We start from the raw sequence: 25,382 nt of genomic DNA on the forward strand, positions 1-25,382 counted from the left end.
TACTGGCCTGTTAAACTGGGTTCACAGTGGGCAGGACTGGGTGCGGTACAGTCATGTCAGGGAGAGGAGCTGTCTGTGGTGGATGATGGCTCTTGCGAGTGGAGGCCCAAGATGCTGCTGCTTTCGCCACTGTGGTTCCTGGCAGAGCCCTTTATATCTGTGGATATCCACATCCGCGGGTATGAATTTCATATCCACACAGGGCTCTAACTTTTACCCTCGAAATACAGGCGCCTGCAGGGTTTGGTGGGAATTTTATGAATCACAGTGGAGCCTAAAACTGAAGTTTAGGTGCCTAAGTATCTTTGTGAATTCCATCCTTAGTTGTTTGGGATACAGGGTTTTTTTAAATGTTAACTTAAAAAAAAATCAGCCAATTTACCAAGGAAGGAAACTTGCTGAATAGGCAACTGGGCAACTTGACTCAGAATTGGAAAAAAATAAAAATGGATATTTCCAAACCCCCACCCCCCTTAAAAAAGAAAAGGTGGTTATCGGTGTCTGAGAGCCTGGGAGCTGGGCAGGTGTAACAGAAGGCAGGAGGACAGCAGGGTGTAGGGCGAGCAGGGATGAGGCTCTCAGTGGCGATGGGGAGGCTCTGTGCAGAGGGGACCTGTGGCGGGCAGAGCAGCCGGCCCCGGCCCCGGCCCCGCTCTGTAGAGGGCCGGGGGCTGGGCTTAGTCCCGGTGAGTGCTGTTCCTGGGCTGCCCGGCAGAGGGCGCAGCAGGCGGAGGCCGCGCTCTCTGTGCCGGCCCGGCCTGTGGTGGTAGCGGCGGCGGCCCGGGACTCCTCAGACATTGCGACCATGGAGATCGGCACCGAGATCAGCCGCAAGATCCGGGTGAGCGAGAAGGGGGCCGCGAGCCCCTGCGGCCGGCTGGGCTGGGCCGCCCCCGGCACAGAGTTCCCAGCTGCCCGCGCTCGCCGTGTTCCCGGCGGGGTGCGGCCCCAGACCCCCGCGCTGCAGCCGCTGAACAGGGCCCGAGGCGGGTGTCACGGGCCGTACGCTAATGAGCCCCGGGCCCAGCTGTAAACCCTCCGCCGGGGTCCACGTCCAGCCCCCTCCCCGACGCGCGCGCACACAGCGGGGAGATGGGGCAGGTGACGGGGGAGTGAGAACAGGTGGCGAGAGGCCCCAACTCGCCCCCGACACCGCCCCGCCCCCATCGGAGTTTGGAATCCGAACCCTCATCCAGATCCGAACGGTGCCGCCAAAGCCGGCTCTGGAATGGGCCGAACCGACAGCCAAACCTCCTCGCGCTCGGGGAGGCCGACCTCTGGATCTGAATTGTGCACCTCGAGCCCATCACTAGTCTACACCAATCCTGATTCAAAAATCATGAGGTAGATTCCCCCCCAGGTCATGAGAGTGGTTTAAAAATGAGATTTGAAAAGAAAGGGTGTTTTTTTTATTGTTTGTTTTATTTTGGGGGTTCACGTTTTCCAGTGTTTCTCTGCAACTATGAAGGGCTAGGAATTTAAAAACATAAATGGAGATTTTCAAGTAATCTCATTACTCAAGGAGCTAGAGCAGGGATCAGCAACCTTTGGCATGCGGCCCACCAGGGAAATCCGCTGGTGGGCCGGGCTAGTTTGTTTACCTGCAGCATCCGCAGGTTCGGACGATCTCAGCTCCCACTGACTGCAGTTTGCTGTTCCAGGCCAATGGGGACTGCAGGAAGCGGCGGCCAGCACATCCCTCAGCCTGCACCGCTTCCCGCAGCCCCCATTGGCCTGGAACGGCAAACCGCGGCCAGTGGGAGCTGCGATCAGCCGAACCTGCGGATGTTGCAGGTAAACAAACCGGGCCTGCCAGCGGATTTCCCTGATGGGCCACGTACCAACGGTTGCTGATCCCTGATCTAGAGTTATCCCAGATACTGAGAGACTGGTGATTACATCATGAGAGTTGTCAACACTGCCTCTTCCTTTGGAAGTTTGCATTGCAAATAGTGGAAAAGAGGAAAAATAAGCTCAACACCTGTACAAGATCTGTATTACTGGTGTTGACAAACACATTTTAGCAACCAAAATTCTCTCAGAGTTTGGGTATTAGTCATAGCCAGTGTTCCTTAACTTAAATGCAATAATCTTAATTTATTTTCTTTTTATAGGGCGCTATAAAGGGAAAATTGCAGGAGCTGGGGGCTTATGTTGGTAAGTTTTATTCTGTTTAATAGCTTTATTTAAGCTCATTGTAGTTAAAGGTGGAAAACACCTGCTAGTTTGTGTCTCTCCCTTGCAAGAGTATAAGGTAGTTTCCTCCCATGACAGTGTGTGGGGTTTAGGTACTGCACTTGACTTTAACTATTTATTTTAGTGTAACAATAGTTCACAGTTTGATATAGTGCTCCACTGGAAGCAACCCTGAGAAAGGCTTCAATCCCGTATCTGGATTTATACTTACAAACTCCGCCACTTACCTGGAGCACAGTTGAAGTCCCTGGGGAATGGGCTACATGGGTGCAAGGATCACATGCCATTGGGTGATCAAGCCCAAAGGTTGTAGCTGGGTCCAAAATTAATTCTGCCACCTATTTAAATGTGTCAGATGGGTAATTACATTTATAGGTTTACCGAAAGTGGTTATGAAAGGATGCCCCATCATCGTCTCAGTCCATCATGTCTGAAAGGGATGAGCTCATAATTTCTCCTTGCAAGTCTTCTCTTTAATTTGTTTGTCAGCTCCACTGTATATTTGGTCATTCAACCATGCAGCCTGGTTGTCTTCTTTGATTCCTCTCTTTCCTTCCCACTGTTACCTTTTGGTTCTCTGGTTTCTCAATCATACAGCTTCTTTTTCAACAACATCTCTGAAATCAGTTCTTTCTTTTTTCTAGTGCCAAGATGTTATTAGTACTCTAGTAATCTCTGATTTTAATTACTCCAAATGACGGAGTTAGTTAACTAGAAATTAAACGGTATAGTGCCAAAAGTGAAATCCCTGCAAGCTTCATGGAAACTTTTTAAAGACACCATAATAGAGGTTCAAATAAATTTATACCCAAATTAAAAAACAGTAAGAGAACCAAAAAAGTGCCACCAGGGCTAAACAACAAAGTAAAGAAGCAGTTAGAGGCAAAAAGGCATCCTTTAAAAAGTGGAAGTTAAATCCTATTGAGGAAAATAGAAAGGAGCAAAAGGCCAAAAAGAATTTGAAGAACAGCTAGTCAACTCAAAAAGTAACAGCAACATTTTTTTAAGTACATCAGAAGCAGGAAGCCTGCTAAACAATCAGTGGGGCCACTGGATGATAGAGATGCTGAAGGAGCATTCAAAGAGGATAAGGCCATTGCGGAGAAAAGTCTTTGCATTGGTCTTCATGGTTGAGGATATGAGGGAGTTTCCTCAACCTGAGACATTCTTTTTAGGTGACAAATCTGAGGAACTCTCCCAGATTGAGGAGACAGCAGAGGAGGTTTTGGAACAGATGGATAAATTAAACAGTAATAAGTCACCAGGACCAGTTGGTATTCACCCAAAAGTTCTGAAGGAACTCAAATGTGAAATTGCAGAACTACTAACTGTGGTATGTAACCTATCATTTAAATTAGCTTCTGTAACAGATGACTGGAGCATAGCTAATGTGATACCAATTTAAAAAAAAGATTCCAGAAGTGATCCTGGTCATTACAGACTGGTAAGCCTCACTGCAGTACAGGGCAAATTGGTTGAAACTATAGTAAAGAACAGAATTATCAGACACATAGCTAAACACAATTTGTTGGGGGAAGAGTCAACATGGTTTTTGTAAAGGGAAATCATGCCTCACCAATCTACTAGAATTCTTTGAAAGGGTCAACAAGCATGTGGACAAGGGGGATCCAGTGGATATAGTGTACTTAGATTTTCAGAAAGCCTTTGACAAGGTCCCTCACCAAAGGCTCTTAAGCAAAGTAAGATGTCATGGGAATAAGAGGGAAGGTCCTCTCATGGATTGGTAATCGGTTAAAAGATAGGAAACAAAGGGTAGTAATAGTCAGTTTTCAGAATGGAGAGAGGTAAATAGTGGTGTCCCCAGGGGTCTGTACTGGGACCAGTCCTATTCAACATATTCATAAATGATCTGGAAAAGGGGGTAAACAATAGGATGGCAAAATTTGCAGATGATACAAAACTACTCAAGATAGTTAAGTCCCAGGCAGACTGTGAAGAGCTACAAAAGGATCTCACAAAACTGGGTGACTGGGCAACAGAATGGCAGATGAAATTCAATGCTGATAAGTGCAAAGTAATGCACGTTGGAAAACATCATCCCAACTATACATATAAAATGATGGGGTCTAAATTAGCTGTTTCCACTCAAGAAAGAGATCTTGGAGTCATTGTGGATAGTTCTCTGAAAACAAGCACTCAATGTGCAGCTGCAGTCAAAAAAGCTAACAGAATTTGGGAATCATTAGGAAAGGGATAGATAATAAGACAGAAAATATCATATTGCCACTATATAAATCTATGGTACGCCTACATCTTGAATACTTCATGCAGATCTGGTCAGCCCATCTCAAAAAAGATATATTGGAATTGGAAAAGGTACAGAAAAAATGATTAGGGGTATGGAACAGCTTCCATATGAAGAGAGACTGTGACTTTTCAGCTTGGAAAAGAGATGACTAAGGGGCGGATATGATAGAGGTCTATAAAATCATGACTGGTGTGGAGAAAGTAAAGAAGAAAGTGTTATTTACTCCTTCTCCTAACACAAGAACTAGGGGGTCACCAAATGAAATTGATAGGCAGCAGGCTTAAAAGAAACAAAAGGAAGTATTTATTCACACAACACATAGTCAACCTGTGGAATTCTTTGCCAGAAGATGTTGTGAAGGCCAAGACGATAACAGGGTTCAAAAAATAATGAAATAAGTTCATTGAAGATACATCCATCAATGGCTATTAGCCAGGATGGACAGGGATGGTGTCCCTAGCCTCTATTTGCCAGAAGCTGGGAATGGGAGACTGGGGATGGATCACTTGTAACTACCTATTCTGTTCATTCTCTCTGAAGCACCTGGCATTAGCCACTGTCGGAAGACAGGATACTGGGCTAGATGGACCTTTGATCTGAGCCAGTATGGCTGTTCTTCTGTAACCCCCTCTTCCATTGTCTGTCCCCCACCAACTAGTTCATTCAAAAGACAGTTACCAAGATAATCTTTACAATGGCTCCTGTTCCTCTTCTGAATTAAGTTCAAGCTTCTTGTTTTATTGAAAGGTCTCTGGACCCACCTACATCTCTGTCCATGTCTTATCCTACCTCCTGTCTACACTCAAGTTGTTGTGGTTCTTTGTCGTCATTTCTCGTTCCTGATTTTTACACCTTCTTTCATGTTACCCTTAATGCTTGGAACAGCCTTCCAATTAATATTTGCCTCCATTTCTTCCTTTAGAAAACCCAAATCCTCCCTACTTCTTGAGACATTTTTACTATTCTGAGCATAGACCATTCTGTATGTGTACATTTTTGTTCCGATTTGTGTCTATTTGTGCCATTCTGTTAGGTTTTCTGCAAAAAGACTGTTGTTTTAGGTTTTTTAAAGTTATTTATAATGTAGAAATAACTGTTAAAGGAAAATCTCACAACATAGGAAACTAAAGAGAAGAAAAAATATTCTAAAATGCTAATCCACAATTTTTCAAAATATACCAAAATCTCACATTTGTACAGATGCCCAAATTTTTCAGCAAGGGAGTAACTTCCATACATTTTGGTAAGAGAACTAGGGGACTGCGAACAGTAATATCTTATTCTGGAACGGTTCACAAACTACTAGCACAGGGCTGAAATGATATCTTATGAACTTTAAGAACTGCTGTTGCAGTATATGAATTTAACTGCTGTAGTCACGCAAACTGTCACATACTCCTCTGTACATTTTAAAATATGAGAGAAAATGTAATTCTGTTCAGTTACGCTTTCATTTCAGTTTAAGATTTCCTCCTCTTTTCTCTGATTTGTTTCCTTAGGCCCTGATATTGTAAAGGCTTACGCATATGCTTGATTGTAAAGTCTTCGGGGCATGGGCTGTCTGCTGCTCTGTAGAGTCCTAGTAAAATGGGGCCCCACTCTCGATTTGTTCTAAGGTACTACTGCAGGGATCGGCAACCTTTGGCACGCAGCTCGCCAGGGGGCTTACACTGGTGAGCTGTGTGCCAAAGTTTGCCGATCCCTGTACTACTGTAATAAACATGTTAAATACAAATATGCTCAACCTTACACACTGTGAGTAGTCTCTCTGCAGTCAGACAACTCACAGTGTAAAGTTAAGCACACAAATAAGTTGCTTCAAGATTGGGGCCTTGATTTTTTTTTTTTTTTTTTTTTTTTTTTTTTTAAATAAAGAATTGATGTACCATTATTAAGGTTAAGATTTAGTCATGGGTATTTTCAGTAAAAGTCATGGACAGGTCATGGACAATAAACAAAAATAAACGGCCCATGACCTGTCCATGACTTTTACTATAAACACCCCTGACTAAATCTTAGCCCTGGGGCATGGCTGCATTGGGGGGCCCCCGGGGCCAGCCCCACTGGCCATTGCAGCTGCAGAATTTCATGGAGATCGTGGAAAGTCATGGAATCCGTGACCTCTGTGACAAACTTGTAGCCGTAACCACTATTTCCTCTCAGCAGCATTCCCTACCACTACCTCAAATAAAGATAGATGAGGAGTTCTGAATTGGATTATCTTCAGTAAACATTATTAGTTTTCTTTTACGTTTAGTGACAACGGTAGCTTTGGGGTTGTGCAGCATTGTTAAGCGTCACCAAAATAAAAAAGGGTACATCGAATCCTTTTCATAAAGTCGTTCAAAATGCTGCTGCTCAAAGGGCTATTCAGGTTTTAATAATATAATACTTTGAAATGGAAGGCACTGTTGAGAATTGCGAAGTGCTTTATACATAGTAAGGAATGAAAGTAAGAACACATCCTTTCATTGGTATTCATCTGAAATGAACAATAGTTTGTTTTTAATCTTGCATATAGACCCAGGCCCTGATTGAACAAAGCACTTAAACATGTATGTAACTTTAAGTGATTTAATTGGCACTGCTGACATGCCTAGTTATGCACGAGTTGAAGTGCTTTGCTGAATCCAGACCCTAATGATCTTACCATCCCCCCTTGAAGTATATAGTGTCTTTCTATGCTTATTCAATTTTTTTTAGATGGAATTTTTGAAGTTAATAGGTAAAGGTTTGTCTGTAAATTTTATGCATAAATCAGAAAGGAAATTTCTGTATTTCAGGGATGTGCTGGCCGCCACTTCCTGCAGCTCCCGTTGGCCGGGAACCGAACCGCGGCCACTGGGAGCTGCGGGAGGCCGTGCCTGCAGATGGTCAACGTAAACAAAATGTCTCGCGGCCCGCCAGCGGATTACCCTGATGGGCCGTATGCCGAAGGTTGCCGACCCTTGCTCTATTTGGTTGCTTTTCCTGAAGGAGAAAGCCCTTTTGCAGTATAGGGCTTTTATCTTAAATATTTGAATAAATGAGAAAACATATACTATGAGTGTTTAAAGAAAAGGCCATAATATACAAATGTGATATCAAAATGACTTTGTTCATATGTTTATCATGTATGTGTGACTCACTTGCTCTTTTAAAATTTTACTGTAATCTTTAATTTTGTTTCTGGTGGAGTTGACAATCTTACGTGCGTTAGCCATATCTGAAGCTTGTATTGTATTTCAGAGGAAGTGGAAAAACTTGTTCATGAAAAGCTTGCTTATTCATTTGCTTATCAGATAATCCATTTGTTGTGCTGTCATAAGTAGGTATGTTTAACATACCAGGATGCCGTTCAGACCAGTGAGGAGCTGTCTCATCCCTGTACTACAACCTTTACTCCTGGGGGAATTCTGCACCACTGCGCATGCTCAGAATTTATGTCCCCTGCAGATTTCTTTGCCTCCCCGCAGAAAAATGACTTTTTGACAGGGAAGCAAAGGGAAGCCACAAGAGCAGTTACACGACCCTCCTCAGCAGTATGTTTCGGGTGCCCAGGTCAGCCGGCAGCTAAATCACTGTGGGGCAGGGGGTGGGACTGGGGAAGACCCAGCTGGTGGCTCCTACCCTGCACTGGGGTCAGCTGCTAGTCCCGGCTGGGCTAGGGAGGACAGGACTTCCTCTTCCCCTGCATGGCATCTGGGGCTTTGTCAGACCCACCCCCAGATTTCTCCCTCGGCTGTAGGAAGCTCTTCAAACTCCCCTCCTTCCCGCGCCCTCCCCCCTCCCCGGTGCTTCCTGCACCCATACCCATCGCTCCTCAGCTGCAGGGGGAGGGATCACTGTACAGGGAGCTGCTCCCCCATCCACCCAACCCCCACTGCATCCAGGACCCCTCATACCCAGACCCTCCCGCCCCCCCCCGCACCCCCCTGACGAGCCACCCACACCCGGGTCCTCACCGTACTGAACCCCAGCCAGCTGCACCTGGATCCCCACCTCACTGAGCCCCACTCCCCCAGCATCTGGACCCCACCACTGAGCTCCCCACACCCCTCCTGCTGATGTCTATCCCCCCGCTGAGCCTCAGCCACCTTCACCTGGACCCCTCTACAGAGTCCCATTACCGTTGCACCCAGAAGCCTCTGTGCATCCAGATTCTGCCCCCCTCTCCCCTGCACTCAGACCCCACTGAGCCACGCACCCAGATTGCCCCACATAGAACCTTCTCAATCCACACCTGGATCCCCCCACACTAAGCCCCTCCACAGTTGGATCCTGCCTTGCTGAGCCTGCTTGCCCACACCTGGTGCACTTGGCATGGAGGGGCAGGGCCCTGGGGTGTTTCTGGGGCAGGCCCGGTCCTTGTGCTATGTCAGGGTTGGGTGCAGCCTCGCCACGGAGTCTGTGTCCTGGGTGGGAGCTGTACAGTGATCTCCTATCTCTGTGCAGCCAGCGGCCTGTGCTTCCCAGTGCCATGCTGGAACCTCCCCATTTATTTGACAAATAAAATTTGCAGAATTTTGCAGAATTTTAAAATATTGTGTGCAGAATTTATATTTTTTTGGTGCAGAATTTTTATTTTTTTGGTGCAGAATGCCCTCAGGAGTAAACCGTGGGTGCCTCACAATACCTTGCTTATAGTAGCTCCCACCTAGGCTGCTCACAAACAGTCTTCCAGCATGCAGGTCACACCATGAGTCTCTGTACAGCTGCAGCCTGCCAGCCACACTTGGGTTTCACTCTGGCTCTTACCAACCTTAGTTATACTGCAGGGTGACCCCAACACACTCCCAGTCCTGGAATTCCCCCCCCCCCCCATGTATGTCTTGTACTGCACAGCCCTCTCCTGAACAGTCCACATTAATTCCGTCATTCCTTTAAGGAATAATACACACAAGCCTACCACCTTAAGTGGAGTTACTCAGACACTTCTGCTTAAATACTGCATTAGCTTAATCAAGTTTATTAACTACAAAGAGAGCGTTTTAAGTGAGTACAAGCAATGAGGCGTAAAAGTCAGAAATGGTTACAAGAAAATAAAGATAAAAATGCTTTCTGGGGCCTAGCTTAACAGATTTAAAAATTTTATTAAAGCTAATGTTAAAATTATACAATACACAGGTTGCGAAAAGAGTGACTGTACATCTGCGTATAGTGCTTGGATTATCCACCAATACAAAGTTTGTTTTTAAAAGTCATATGGTACATATAGTACAATATCAACAGTAACCCAGATTTAGGTGAATAAATTTAAGAATACAGGTTAGATATTAGATTCAAAGCAAAATTTCTTACCACATGCTTGCAACAGCATTACTGACCAAACTTCCAGGTGAGGATCCCTCCCCCAGAGTCCAATGGCTGCTTCTTTTGTCTTCTCAGGTGCAAAGAGGGAGATGGCCAGGGAGAGAGAGGAGGGGAGCTTTGGAGTGCTTGTCCCTCCTTTTTATCGTTTCAGTCCCTCTTTGAAAAGCATTTCCAGCTGAGAACCGACAGACTGGGGGTCTGATGGACCAGGGACACCTCATGCTGTTTCTTTTCTAAGATGCAGCTTTCTTTGTCCTTGTCCCCCTTTCTTGCCAAAGAATGGTCACTGGATAGGGGATGGCCCATCAGCTTTGTTGACACCTGGCTGGGGCGTCTGCTTGCCCTTTGTCTTTGAGAAATTGGTTTAGCTACTCCCCAGATTTATCTGGGAAACACACTTAAGTCATGATTTCATCTTATGTTTATAACTTTACACACAATGTTGCTAGATGCATTTTACAATGATATTACTGATCAGCAAGTTAGGAGTTTTCAAATGATACCTCACAAGGCATGCCTTGTACAAAGATTATCACAGTAGTGTGTAGGGTGTGAATACAGGGGTACATTTCATCACAATATGTCAGAACATAGAAGGGTTTTGATGAAGCAACTTTATGGTGCTACATCTAGTGTTGTCAGTGATGTAGATTTTTCATTGCAAAAGAGAGAACCTTGAAAGCTTTTGATTTTGCAAGAAAATTCGCAAGTAATTACCAGTCAGTTCAAACAAGTCTGTTTGGCCATGATTTTGCTGTTCTCTTGCTACCTCTGTGCTTCCTGTTTAATGAAGATCTTCATTCCAAGGGGTTTATAGTAAAACTGGAGAAATATTCTGATGTCTTCTTTGGGGATCTAATCTCTTTTGTGCATCTATTCTACTTTGAAAATCTTATAAAAATGTCATTGTTAATTGCAAAGTTGCTTTGAAAAATAATAACAAATTGTATATTTTTTTCTTCCAATTAGATGAAGAGCTCCCTGATTATATTATGGTAATGGTGGCCAACAAGAAGAGTCAGGAGCAGATGACAGAGGACCTTTCCCTTTTCCTAGGAAACAACACTGTCAGGTTTACTGTATGGTATGTTTGTGAGCTACTTTTTCCATGAACCTTACTTCTTACAATCATTTCATAACTGCTTTCTGTATATGAGACTTGAGAATATAAGAAATTACACATAACATTTGATCAATTAATTTTTTCTTGTGCATGAAGTGATGCAATATAGTAACTGATAATTTTTAAAATTATTACTTGTAGCTTGCCAATATTCAGGCAGTGGTAACACTAACATATATATATGTATATATATATACAGCAGTTAGAGATTGAGGTATTGGTATTCTCCTTTTATCCACTTTTCCAGCTGAACCTCAAGGTTCTGAAATGTTCAGAATAAATTAGGAGTTTATTTAGACATGGTTAGCAAAAATGAGTTTCAAACATTTGAATCCCATCAAGGGAGTCACCCTCAGAAAATTATTACTGCAAAATTCTATAAGAATAGAGAACATTACACAGTGCAGTCACAGCTGGTTATGGTAGATTTATTTGGTAAACTTCCCGTTTATTCAGATTAACACAGCTTCAGTTAGAGATGTTGATATTGTGTAGGCATTATTGTTATGCAGTGTTGTATCCGTGTTGGTCACAGGATTTTAGAGAGACAAGGTGAGTGAGGTAATATCTTGTATTGGACCAACTTCTGTTGGTGAGAGAGACAAGCAACTTCTTCCACAAACTCTGCAACATTAACAACCTCCCTCAGAACACTATCCTTACCACCATGGATGTCACTTCCCTAAACGCCAATATCCCTCACAGTGATGGCATAGCTGCCTGCCTCGAAATATTTTCAAGACAATGGACAACCCTCAGATATCTACCTCAAACACATCGAGAAACTCCTCCATTTCATCCTCACCCATGACAATTTTCCATTCAACAACACCACGCTTTGTCCAAACCATGGGAACAGCCATGGGTACCAGGATGGATTTCCAGTATGTCAACCACTTCATGTTCCTCCTTGAAGAAGAATTTCTGAGCAAATGCACCATGAAACAAGTGATATGCCTCAGATACATCAATGATAGATTTCCACGACAACATTAAAAACCACCACCTGTCCACTAAACTCTTTCTGGAATGCTCCCACGCTAGCATCAACTTCTTGGACACCACAATTAGCTTCAACAGTGGAACCCTACAGACAGCCATATACAAGAAACCCACGGATCACCACATCTATCTTCATAGATCAAGTTAACCACACCAAAAAATCTGTTCTTTACAGTCAGGCACTCAGATACTACAGAATATGCTCCAAGGAGAAAGTCCAGGATATATACCTTAACACACTTCAACCACCTTCACCAAACAAGGGCACTCCACCAGAGTAGAAGATCTGGTCAATCATGGAATGGGCCACCCAGATACCCTGAGAGACTGAATACACCTAGTTATCACCTACCAACCCACACTGGAACCCATATGAGTATCGTGAAACAACTAAAACCCATACTCGATGGGGACTTCATCCTGAAAGAAATCTTTCCAGAACTCCCTCTTCTGACCTTCAAACAATCTCCCAGCCTCTCCAAGCTCCTCGTCAAAAGCAAGCTCCCCACAGACCAAAATGCATCAACTCAAAGCAGCACCAGACCCTGCCAGAGCAACAGATGCAAAGCCTGCAGACATATCTCCACTGTTGCAATGATCAACACCCCCCACAACACACCTTTCAAGATCCATGGGTCCTACACATGCCTATCACAACGTGGTGTACCTCATCCAGTGCACTAAATGCCCCAATAACAACTATGTGGGTGAAACCAAACAATCACTACGCTCTCAAATGAACTCTCACAGAAAAATGATAAAAGACAAAAAACACCCTATCCCCTGTGAGTGAACACTTTTCACAAAGCGGTCACTCTATCTTAGACCTATCAGTCCTCATGCTCAAAGGAAAGTTACATAAGAACGGCCGTACAGGGTCAGACCAAAGGTCCATCTAGCCCAGTATTCTGTCTACCGACAGTGGCCAATGCCAGGTGCCCCAGAGGGAGTGGACCTAACAGGCAATGATCAAGTGATCTCTCTCCTGCCATCCATCTCCATCCTCTGACAAACAGAGGCTAGGGACACCATTCCTTACCCATCCTGGCTAATAGCCATTAATGGACTTAACCATCATGAATTTATCCAGTTCTCTTTTAAACACTGTTATAGTCCTAGCCATCACAACCTCCTCAGGTAAGGAGTTCCACAAGTTGACTGTGCGCTGCGTGAAGAAGAACTTCCTTGTATTTGTTATAAACCTGCTGCCTATTAATTTCATTTGGTGACCCCTAGTTCTTGTATTATGGGAATAAGTAAATAACTTTTCCATATCCACTTTCTCCACATCACTCATGATTTTATATACCTCTATCATAACCCCCCTTAGTCTCCTCTTTTCCAAGCTGAAAGTCCTAGCCTCTTTAATCTCTCCTCATATGGGACCCGTTCCAACCCCCTAATCATTTTAGTTGCCCTTTTCTGAACCTTTTCTAGTGCCAGTATATCTTTTTTGAGAAAGTTGCACAATGCTTTCAAAAGATGACCCTGGGAGCTTAAATTCATGACTTAGCTAAACACTAAAAATCATGGACTGAACAGACACTGGATTTATGGCTTATTACAATAATCTATAACCAACAACCTTCCCCCAGCTGCCTCCCCCTCTCCCTTCCTCTTCCCTTTATGACTGGAAGGGTGTTAACGGGTCACTTCACCTTGAATGGTCCCTTGAAATATGTGTTAACTACTTATGCTAAAGAATCTGTTCCACTTTGTATTTAGTTATGACACTCTGAGTACCTTTCCCAGACCTGAAGAAGAGCTCTGTGTAAGGCTATGTCTGCACTATAGCACGTCAGCATAACTTATGTTGCTCAGGGATGTGAAAGAACCACCCCCTTGAGTGACATAAGTTACACTGACATAAGTGCCGGAGTGGACAGTGCTATGTCGGCGGGAGAGCTTCTCCCACCGACATAGCTACTGCTGCGCACAGAGATGGTTTTGTTATGCTGACGGGAGAGCTTTCTCCTGTCGGCATAGAGCGTCTTCGCCAGCCGTGCTGCAGCAGTGCAGCTGTATCGGTACAGCTGTGCCGCTGCAGCCCTGTACGTATAGGCATGGCCTAAGTTCATAAGCCTGCCTCTCTCATCAACAGAAGTTGGTCCACTAAAAGGTATTACTTCACCCACCTTGTCTCTCTAGGCATTATAGGAACATAGGAATTGCCATATCAGGGCAGATGATTGGTCCATCTACTTCTGTATTCTCTCTTTGGCAACAGCTGTAGATGGTTCAGAGAAAGGTGCAAACTGCCTCCCCCCATGACAATTATGAAAAAACTTTCCCATCAGGGAAATTTCTTCCAAAGTCCTAGCAGCTGTGGATACTTTATACCCTGAAACATGACCGTATGAATCCCTCATAACTTTTCTCCTGTCTAATGTAACACTAGGGGGGCTTACTGTCTTCACCTTTCATTAAATTTAGGTCTTGAATGGTTTTAAAGTTTGATAATATTTAAAGGGGTGTTGTGTTAATTTAGGGGCTTTCCAACTTTGAAAGTTTCAATTTTTTCCACAGGTAAACTGACTTCTGAATTTTTTTCACCTACTATAGTTTAAAGTAACACATAAGATTTTAACTGAAATAAAATAAAATATTACAGTTCTGTTTTTTTTTTTTTAATTTGCTTTGTGCCTTTGGCAGCAGTTTGTTTATTGTCACTTTCACTGTTTCTCCTGTAAAACAGTCGGTTTCCCCTTTTGTTGCTATAGGCCATTCACACAGCAACAGGGCAGGAGACTTTTTTTTTTAAAAGATGGGGAAAATGTGATTGTTAAACCACAACAATTTACAGGAAGAACTGAAAGGCAGGTGTAGTACCTGGAACTAGTTTATCATTTTTAATTGACTAGATCTCAACACGACAGTGTCCCTTTACAGGACATATTGTGAGATTGCTTTTCATTTATTTTAGGCAGGTTCAGAGGTTAGGTGTGGGGGTCACATACCCCACCCAAATTTTTGTGAGCACCGAGCTGCCTTTGTGGGGCTTTGCTCAGCCTGCTGCAGAAAGGGGAGCTCTGTCCTTCTCATGCTGCACCTTCTTCTCTCCTCCTCCCTTCCCCGGCACATTTCCAGCTCGCTTGGCCATTCTCCCCGGCAGCGGGCCCAGGGGGTGAGTGGAGGGGATGAGACGGGTGCTGCTTCTTCTGCTGGGTGAGGGTGGCTGCTATGGGTCGCTTCCTCTGTGCAGTGCAGTGGCTACCTGCGAGAGACCAGCTAGGGAGGTGGAGGCAGGGGCCCACGAGGCAGGTTAGCTTGGTGGGGTGGGGAGCGCGCAACTGCCCCAGGCCGGGCACCGGGTCGCTGGGGAAGGCGCCAGGAGTAGGTTCCCTGTTCTCAGCCCAAGATAGGGACATTGCCGCGCCCCTCCCCCCTGTGGGGAGTTCCTTGGAGAAACTTTGTTGCTGTGACCTTCCCTCCTCTCTTCCCTGGGGCTGGTGCTGGGCCTCTGACGCATGTGCTCCCCAATCCTGCGACCCCAGCCCTCCAGGAGCCGGCGGGATTGGCTGCCCTGGCCCAGGGAGGTGGGGCTGGAAGGTTCCTGCACCCAGAGGCAACACGTGGGTCAGTCACGTGCCCACAATCTTTAAATTCTGCCCTCAACAGTTATGTGTCGCCTATGGGCCCCTGTCAGAAACAGAAGAAAAGAGCATGCAATTTATTGTTTTTTGAAAAGTATACACACTTGTACCTGGTCATTTATTCCCTATTGTGGCATGACTGAACAGTTTGTTTGTGGGTTTGTTTGTTTTTTGTTATTTTATCAGTCACACATCTGTGTGTCTTGCATCCAATGGCTACATGAATCAGTTGGAATACAAAATAGATACTGATGAATGTGGAGATTAGTTCCAGTACTGGAACTTGTTCTTTATAGCATCTTTTAGCTAGACTATCCCAGAATGTATTATTAAATATGACAGAGAACATTTTTAATACTTTGAAATTAAATTAAATCATTTACTCATAAGACTAGTAATGAGGTGAGGAGAGAGAATTTGAGGTATGAAGAGAAATTATTCTTCAGTGTAGGACAATATATCAAGATACATGATTTTTTAGATGTACTTAGTTTAGTTTTGACAATGCCCTCTAAATTATTAAAGGAATGAGAGTACTGTAACTTAATCAGGCAACTCAGGTTTCTGGATCTGTTTGTGAATATAAATTTACTTCACAGCAAATATTTTATCAAATATTGAAATACATTGTGGTTAAAAATAACTGAAAATATGAAGACTAAATGAAATGTATCCGATAACAATCTAGAAATATGATGGGAAAAATTAAAATGGTAAATCCAAGAAACCTAAAATTTTAAACATTGTTCTTATGCTTCCAGTCTTTGTTCTCACCAAAATGGATTTCCCTTAGATTTCAATACCAATCCTTTGCAGGGCATTCCCAGGTATAATGTATACTTCTAGTGCAAGGGTCGGCAGCCTTTCAGAAGTGGTGTGCCGAGTCTTCATTTATTCACTCTGATTTAAGGTTTCGCGTGCCAGTAATACATTTTAACGTTTTTAGAAGGGCTCTTTCTATAAGTCTATAATATATAACTAAACTATTGTTCTATGTAAAGTAAATAAGGTTTTTTAAATGTTTAAGAAGCTTCATTTAAAATTAAAATAAAATGCAGAGTCCCCCCGGACCGGTGGCCAGGACCTGGGCAGCGTGAGTGCCACTGAAAATCAGCTTGCTTGCCGCCTTTGGCGCGCGTGCCATAGGTTGCCGACCCCTGCTCTAGTGTATAATTCTGATTCTGCTATAAAAAGTTTCACAGCACTGCTGTGACAGAGCTGTGGCTCAGTTTAAAGGTTTGTCAGCCCTTTTCTGACCAGGGGTGAGGCCTGCTGTACACTAGAAAATGAGGTCGGTTTAACTGCATCAGTCAGGGTTGTGAAAAATCAACCCCTCAGAGTGGCATAATTAAACCAGCCTAAATCTCAGAATAGACAGTGCTAGGTCAGTGGAAGAATTCTTCCCTTGACATAGCTACCACTTTGCAGGGAGGTGGATTACCTACACCAACAGGAGAATCCATCCCGTCAGCATACGTAGTGTCTGCACTGAAGCACTACAGTGGTGCCGCTGTGCTGCTGTAGCATTTTAAGTGTAGTCAAGCCCTGAATGTGAAAGTTGATCCATGATGATCACATCAGCCGGGCTCAGCTGACTCTGTTTTGGGAGTGTTCTAGTGAGAATGCAGCAAGAGGGATCACAAAGGCATTTCCAGCTGAGAACCGAGAGACTGGGGGTCTGGTGGACCAGGGACACCTCATGCTGTTTCTTTTCTAAGATGCAGCTTTCTTGCCAAAGAATGGTCACTGGATAGGGGATGGCCCATCAGCTTTGTTGATACCTGGCTGGGGCGTCTGCTTGCCCTTTGTCTTTGAGAAATTGGTTTAGCTACTCCCCAGATTTATCTGGGAAACACACTTAAGTCATGATTTCATCTTATGTTCATAACTTTACACACAATGTTGCTAGGTGCATTTTACAATGATATTACTGATCAGCAAGTTAGGAGTTTTCAAATGATACACCTCTGCCCCGCTATAACGTGACCTGATATAACACGGGTTCGCGTATAGCGCGGTAGCAGCGGGGCTCGGGCAGCGCTTTAAAGGGTCCAGGGCTCTGGCTGCTGCGGGGAGCCCTGGGCCCTTTAAATCACTGCTGGAGCCCTGCCGCCCCTACCCCGGGGCTGCGGCAGTGTGGCTCCGCTGGCGATTTAAAGGGCCCGGAATCCCCGCAGCAGCCGGAGCCCAGAGTTCTTTAAATCACCGCTGGAGACCTGCCGCCCCTACCCCGATATAATGGGGTTTCAGCTATAACGCGGTAGGGATTTTTGGTTCCCCATGACCGCGTTATATCGGGGTAGAGGTGTACCTCACAAGGCATGCCTTGTACAAAGATTATCACAGTAGTGTGTAGGGTGTGAATACAGGGGTGCATTTCATCACAATATGTCAGAACATAGAAGGGTTTTGATGAAGCAACTTTATGGTGCTACATCTAGTGTTGTCAGTGATGCAGATTTTTCATTGCAAAAGAGAGAACCTTGAAAGCTTTTGATTTTGCAAGAAAAGATCCCTTACTCAATCTTTCAATGGAATTTGGGCACATAACTCTCTTAGGCTCCTAAATTATGAAAATGTCTGGTTGCAACCGAGTAGGTAGGGTTGAATTCTAAAATGGGCTAAAAATGGGGCATGCATTTCTGTTTTTCTCTGAAGGCAGGTGTTCAGTCAGTTTGAAATTTTACACAGGATTGTTTTATTCCCTTGTAGTTTTCTTTGTTGGTTTAACTTGATACATTTTTAATAGGAAGCCTTTGAATTTGGGCTCTAGCTGAAATTTTTCCTTGGCAGTGTTTCTTGACTGCTCTCTCTTTAAAAACATTGTGTCCATATGTAACATTTGCTAGGGAAGTGGATCTTGCATCGATCAGGTGCACAGAGCAGAGTGTTTTATCTGTGTGTAAAAAACTGATTGATGGAGTCTGGGAGTGTGCAGATCTTAATTGATTGATTCTGGAGTTGGATGTACAAAGGGATGATTGTTGAAGTGGAAAGCAGGCTCACTCAAATGAGTGGCCTGTTGACATGAAAAATAAAACTTATAAACCTTGCTGATTTTTGAATGGCTACTGTTCTGAAAGAACTTATCTCTCTCTTTTTTTCAGGCTACATGGTGTGTTAGATAAACTTCGGTCTGTAACTACTGGTAAGTAAAGTTTGTCCAAGAAAGCAATAGCTTAGCTTTGGAAGCAGATCTCAGTACAGTATTTTCTTACACTCGTGTATATATTTTGCCAGTTTTTTAAAAGTTCTTAATTGGCTGTATCATTAATATTTAATGTATATGATGTCTGTGGCTTCTGGCTATTAAGAAAATTGTCATGTATGTTGCTTTTGGGATGAAGTAAATATGACCTTTTTAAGCAGGTCTTGCTGCTTTTTAAGTCCAGTGGGTTTGCTTCTGAGGATTTCTGTAGAGGCCAATTGTTCATTAGCTTGTGGCTTTAAGGCTGCACTTGCTGTATAATTGATTTACATAAGCTAAGTCACTGAACTTTGATGTAAGGGTGAAGTGCACCTGTCTTCACAGAACCTACTAGCCTAAAGTCTTCAGACTCTAACATCTTTGAGAGCAACTTGCCTTCAAGCAAAAGCAGTTCATGTGGGAGTGATGAGAGACGGCGTGAGGAAATCTTACCACCTCTTGCAGTCTCCAGCACTCGGGCTGAAAGAAATGATTCAAGAGTTTCAACCAGTTCACAAGAGCAGAGAGCCGCTGCTGCCCGGTAAGGCTTCTACCTGCTTATTGGCAAGAGCTCAGATTTCAGGGGATACATCACTGGAATTGTTGTTTGGAAGAGCAGTAGGGATTAACTAGCTGATGAGACCAGAATAGGAGAATGGAGGCTTTTCCAGTCTCAAGCAGAAAAGGGTTGCTACTGTGTGTTGCATAAAATAAATATTATACCTGGAAAGTTTACTTCATGCTTCTTTATGCAATAAATGTTCTTATCTTAACTAACTAAACTAAAACTAAAAGTAGATGTCAAGTCTGCCAGATTTTTTAAAAGAGCAAAATCTTGTTTTTTATTTCTGCTTATATTTAAAGTGTTCTTCTAAATTTTGTTTTTCAGGGATTCTTATCTGGCAGTTAGTTAAGACTTTGTAACCTCTTCTTTCTCCAGGCAGTCTTATGAAGATGGATCTGCATCCCGCTTAATGTCAACGGTCAAGCCTCTAAGAGAGTTGTCGCCTTCTGAAGCTGTGATTGACATTAAACCTGAACCAGATGATCTCATTGATGAAGACCTAAATTTTGTGCAGGAGAATCCATTGTTGTCTCGGAAGAAAGCTGTTGTAACTGTAACTTATGGATCTTCCCGTCCTACTGCTGAAATCTACAGACCGCCAGCTAGCAGAAGCATGGACAGCCATATACACTTACAAAGATTGCCGCAGGGTGGTAGGCAGTTGGACATGGAAAGCTGCAGGTCTTTGGAAACAATCCCACTATGTGATCCAGAAGCATTTGGCAGCTTAGCAGAGAGTTACAGGCCTACCTCCAAACTGAGTGCTGATAAAATAAGCAGTGAGGTTAGTATGCAGATCTAAACTATGTCTGTATTTGACACACACTCAACAAAGCCAAGTCACCTTGGATGACACCTAGGAGGGCATCCTGGCCCCAGTGAAGTCAATGGGAGTTTTGATGTAAATTGGGCCAGGATTTCACCACTTTGGTCCACTGGCCAAAAACCAGTGTGCTTAAAAAAAAAAAAAAAAAAGCCCTCACAAATTGCTGACTAACTTGGTGATGTAGCATCTGTTTGGTGCTTTACTGACTTGGAGTAATGAATTAGAACATTGTTGGCAGTGAGCATATGGTAGGTAAGAATAATCATTTTAATCTCTAGATTTTTTGGAATAGCTGTGTTCATGCATGAGTTCTTTGTAGATCTCCAGTTTGCCAGGTGTGGAATAAAGACCAACACTGAAGATCAAAGAAGGAAATATATCCATCTACCTATTTGTGTATGTATCTCTATGTATTTTTAGTGTGCCAAACAACTTTGTATTTAGGGTGCATGAATCTTAGTCTCAGAAGTCATGGCTATTACATCACTTGCTGTAGATGTCAAAATGATCCTGTCAGCAGCAAGCTAATAATTCTAGGAATGTCATATTAATTTATTTAGGAGCATTGTGTGTAAAAGAAAAGGGATAAATGGATAGTTGACTTTCAAATTGTTAGGACTGCTAACTTCTTAATAAAGTAAAAAAATTATTTGCCATCTATTCTAAGTGGAACTGTTTTTTGTTTTTTGTTGTTTTGTGACTATAATAATTTGTTGTGCTTATATAATGCTTTTAATCCAAAATGCTCTATAAATGCAGGTAAACATCATCCTCCCATTTTATAGACAGGGTATCTGGGTCTTGAGAAGTGATGTTTCTTGCCCAGTGTCTCTCATGAGTTAGCAGCAGACCAGTCACCTCCCTTCCTGGGGTATATTAGACACGCCCCTTTGAGCTGTTACTTTCTCAGTTTTTAAAAAATTAATATTACAATCCTGTATTTAAAAAATATAGAGGGATATTTATGGAGAGAGCCCTAGAATTTGGAGTTTTATCATCTTCAGCCTTGCCTTAGACAAGTTTTTGTGTCTTGAAAGGTTTTTCTCTCTTCACCAAAGATGTTGATTTCTGTCACTAAAATCCTTTGGCGCATCAGTCTGGCTAGTGAACACTCTCTGTATTTATCCAAAGATAGTGCTGCTGCATAGGGGAAATAGGAAAGTATAAGCAGTATGAATGATACTCTTGGCAGCAGAGTTCTGTCTAGGTATTCCTTGGAGGGGATTGTGAGTCACATCCCAAACCTCATTCTTTCTATAGCACTTTTTTTTTCTGCACACAGTGCAATACATCCAGGATTTTAAGTGTGTCTCAGTGTCCTAGATTAGTGTTTAAGTGGAAGCTCTCCATCATCTGTATATTGGTGGAATAACAGGGTCTTGTTTGTTTGCATATTAATGTGGATCTGATTAATGAATTGTTGGTTGCAGGAAGAAAGCTCCAGGAAGAGAAAATTGCCAGTTATAAGCTCAGTGATCAAAGTGAAAAAGTTCAGTAATGATGGGGAGGAGGAGGAGGAGGAGGAAGACTATGGGTTACGAATAGGAAGTATCTCCAGCAGTGTGTCTGTACCAGCAAAGCCTGAAAGAAGGTACTTGAAGATTTCTATGATCCAGTACTGGTTTTTAATATGAATCTAATAAAGGGGAGTATGGAAAAGGAATGAGGTGATGGATAAATCAAGGTTACCTAAAGGTTTAGTATAGTATGTGAGCTAACTGGTTTAAAACATTAGAATTGAAGAATACCTTATAAAAAGATTTAGTTAGTTAAAGTGTATTTTCAGATTGTGTCTTCTAGCGACACTGTACTTAAATATGCAGTGTTTTAACATTTTGTTGAAAGTGAAACATCGCAGTACTGGATTTACAATGGCTATTGGAATTCATATATCTGCAGGAAAAATTAATTTCTCTCTCTCTCTCTCTCTCTCTCTCTCAGACCTTCACTACCACCCTCCAAACAGGCCAATAAGAATTTAATACTGAAAGCTATATCTGAAGCTCAGGAATCGGTTACAAAGACAACCAACTATTCCACAGGTAATTCATGCTATTTTTATGCTTGGCAAAGCTATGTTATTTCTAAGTCCTTTCAAGGGAGTTGCTTACATGGGCGCTGATAGGTAGATTTGAAGGTTGATCTGGAGTGTTGAAGAGTTCTTTACATCCAGCTCACGGTCAAAACCAAAGCAAGGAAGTCAAACTGCCATCCTGATGTCATCAAATTCCACATGCTGCTGCTGTCACGTTCTACACTATTTCCAAGGATCCTTGGGTAGGATTCTTCAGCATCCTGGCTATCGCAGGTTGATTCAAACGTATCCGTAGCATAGTCATACTGACAGAAGGCAGGAAGAGAAATGGCTTCGAAAGTCACTAGAAAGTCCAATTTGCATTTGCCCTCCATTTAACTACAACACTCTTCTGGCCCTGAAAGCTGGGTGAGTGAATGCTGTTGCTAGTGTCAATATTAGTTCCACTGTAGGCCAGCTGTGGCTCTGCACCGGCTGTTTGTTTGAGGGATCAGAAGTTGATCTTACAAAGCAGGCGTCCTAAGATTGCAGCACATGGAACTGCCACTAGGCCAGTCTCTGGACTGCGTTTAAAGTTATACACTTAGATTGTTGAGAATGAAATTATTTTGGAATTAAATGGAAACGTAGTACCACTATGTGTTTTTTTTTTTTTTTAACATGCTCAACTGTTTGACTTATGTAAAGTTCCACAGAAGCAGACAGTTCCAGTTGCACCCAGAACAAGAATTGCCCAGGATGAAACTCTATTAGAAGTGATCCATGTACAGAGCCGACCTTCCAGAGTGAACGCCCAGATTGAGGCAGAAGAACCCAAGGAACAGACATTAGAAAGAATTGAAGGTAATTCTGATAATACTTTTCAAAAACCCATAAGTGGGAAAGTTACTTTACTTAAACATGGAAGCCTGTTACAGGCTGATTATCAAGTTGTTTGGTCACATGTGCATTATGGTAGCATATAAAACTGAAATTTCACCAAAAGTGCACCAGAAAAAAACAAAGTATGCACTGGAGAAGCAGATTTGAGCACCTTCTAGTGGTGCCACAGCTTGTTAGTTGCTTCTGTAGCTGTTGGACTCTCTTAGAAGCCAAGAATCAAAACCATAAAGGGCTTTATAGATCAAAACCAGCCCCTTGTGTTATACGTGGAAATGAGCTGAAAGCCATTGAGGTTTCTGGAGCAAAAGTGTAATATGTAATAATCACCTCTGATGAGCCAAGCAGGAAGCAAAGATTTGTATATCCTTATGGTTTATAGTGAATAATTTCACATAATGGAGCTGCCACCAATCAGGATGCACTTATTTGCATATGTATTATGTTTGGTTACTATTTCTCCATCCTTAGTATTTTTGACTGTACTCTTCACAGGAGGGAAGGCTTAATCAGTATCTTACGAAAGAGAGAGAGTTACAGTATTGAAGATATAGAGTCAAGGTGCAGTGTGCTGTGAGGTATTACAAAATATTTTCAGCGTTACTGTTATCAGATGAGTTGTCTTCAAAAGTTTTTGCCACTTCCTTTGTATAGGTTTTAAAACGTACTGTAGTCAAGGGTTGCGGGAAGACTGGTAAGACAGTGGTTACTTAAACATCAAGCTCTGACTTTACCTTTGTTATAAAACTGCTAAAAGAAAACTGATTTAACATTAAAGGCAATAAAGAGTATAACTCTGAAAATGTCAGCAAAGTATTTAGCTTTTCCTACATCAAAGGGCAGTGCCAGAGCAACAAGTTAAACACCTCACCTGGGCTAACTGAAAGAGAAGCTGCTATGTGACACTCTGATGCACCTGAGGATTCAGTTACTGTTTTAAGCATGTTGGAAAAAATATCCAAAGATCTTGCTAAAATTAAGGGAATAAAAGAAATTATTCTAACAGCTCAAGCAGATATTTCTGCCCTGAATGCCTGGATAGCAAAGAATGAAGCTGAAATCTCTGCTTTAGAGATTACAATAAATGAATATGCAGCCTCAGCAAGTGCATGTGACAGGCAGTTTGGAGTGTTCTTACCGAAACCGAATGGGTTTTGAAAGCCATGTGACAGGCATTAATAGAATAATTTTCACCTTTGGAAACACTGACAAAGGTAATCCCATTTTAAAAAAAAGGTTTTGGCAGTAAAACCTGCTGGCACTATTGAGCTCTTCTGCTTACCTTCCAGTTAGTTGTGGGAAGGGCTCATAAATCATTCACTCCCCATCCAGCTTGGATCAAAAACATAAACCTGTTATAATTATATTTTTTGAGATTCGATGCTAGAATTGTGAGACCCCAAAGGAAGCACAAAAAATCATTTTTATATCATGTATATACCCAAACTATATAATTGATCTTTCTAGACTTACAGTTGGCCAAAAAAATAGTCTTCCCTTGGAAGACCCTTCTCCAGTCTAAATTAGCAATAATGACCAATGTGGGCATTTCATGGCTATTAATGAACCCTGGCAAGAGTTGAGGGCCTGAGGTAAGTCTTTGTTGGTTTACCCCTTCAGAATTTTGGGTATCTTCATCCCTAGGTTTTCCAAGATCTTTGATACAGCCTTTAACAGTGGGATGATTACTTCCATTTTCTCGAAGAGGGTCACTTAGAATTAGCCTGTAGTTGCTCATTCTGTAGAGCTTTTATCTACTCTTCATGTAACTGCACTCATGTGTGCTGCTTTCATGGCTAAGAAACTAATCCTGGCAAAATCTTAGGCCTGGTCTACACTAGGAGGTTATGTCGAATTTAGCGCCGTTAAATCGAATTAACCCTGCACCCGTCCACACCACGAGGCTATTTAGTTCGACATAGAGGGCTCTTAAATTCGACTTCTGTACTCCTCCCCAACGAGGGGAGTAGCGCTAAATTCGACATGGCCATATCGAATTAGGCTTGGTGTGGATGGAAATCGACGGTAATAGCTCCGGGAGCTATCCCACAGTGCACCACACTGTTGACGCTCTGGACAGCAGTCTGAGCTCGGATGCTCTGTCCAGCCACACAGGAAAAGCCCCGGGAAAATTTGAATTCCTTTTCCTGTCTGGGCAGTTTGAATCTTATTTCCTGTTTGGACACCGTGGTGAGCTCAGCAGCACTGGCAACGATGCAGAGCTCTCCAGCAGAGATGGCCGTGCAATCCCAGAATAGAAAGAGGGCCCCAGCATGGACTGATCGGGAAGTCTTGGATCTCATCGCTGTGTGGGGAGATGAGTCCGTGCTTTCCGAGCTGCGCTCAAAAAGACGGAACGCAAAGATCTAAGATCTCTAAAGCCATGGCAGAGAGAGGATACAGCCGGGATGCAAC

The 25,382-nt window shown here is 43.0% G+C and overlaps 1 protein-coding gene across 2 annotated transcripts in view; it reads left to right on the forward strand.

Annotated features, from left to right (window-relative positions):
- Window positions 1-758: 758 nt before the first annotated feature.
- The window catches only part of ZC3H14 (zinc finger CCCH-type containing 14), an 84,815-nt gene continuing 60,191 nt past the window's right edge, over window positions 759-25,382 (forward strand). Inside the window, exons 1-9 of one of the 2 annotated variants that reach the window (XM_026651429.2) lie at window positions 759-841; window positions 2,115-2,157; window positions 10,727-10,841; window positions 18,583-18,623; window positions 19,008-19,203; window positions 19,603-20,011; window positions 21,484-21,644; window positions 21,995-22,095; window positions 22,776-22,931. In XM_026651429.2, coding sequence (XP_026507214.1) covers window positions 806-841; window positions 2,115-2,157; window positions 10,727-10,841; window positions 18,583-18,623; window positions 19,008-19,203; window positions 19,603-20,011; window positions 21,484-21,644; window positions 21,995-22,095; window positions 22,776-22,931 — 1,258 coding nt within the window. In that variant the 5' untranslated portion in view covers window positions 759-805. Of the gene's footprint in view, window positions 842-2,114; window positions 2,158-10,726; window positions 10,842-18,582; window positions 18,624-19,007; window positions 19,204-19,602; window positions 20,012-21,483; window positions 21,645-21,994; window positions 22,096-22,775; window positions 22,932-25,382 lie in introns of those variants that run through there. The other variant, XM_029911489.1, reaches the window with a different exon arrangement.

The sequence above is a fragment of the Terrapene carolina genome, unplaced genomic scaffold, assembly GCF_002925995.2.
Source record: "Terrapene carolina triunguis isolate 2854851 unplaced genomic scaffold, T_m_triunguis-2.0 Scaffold96, whole genome shotgun sequence".
In the NCBI taxonomy this organism is placed as follows: Eukaryota; Metazoa; Chordata; order Testudines; family Emydidae; genus Terrapene; species Terrapene triunguis.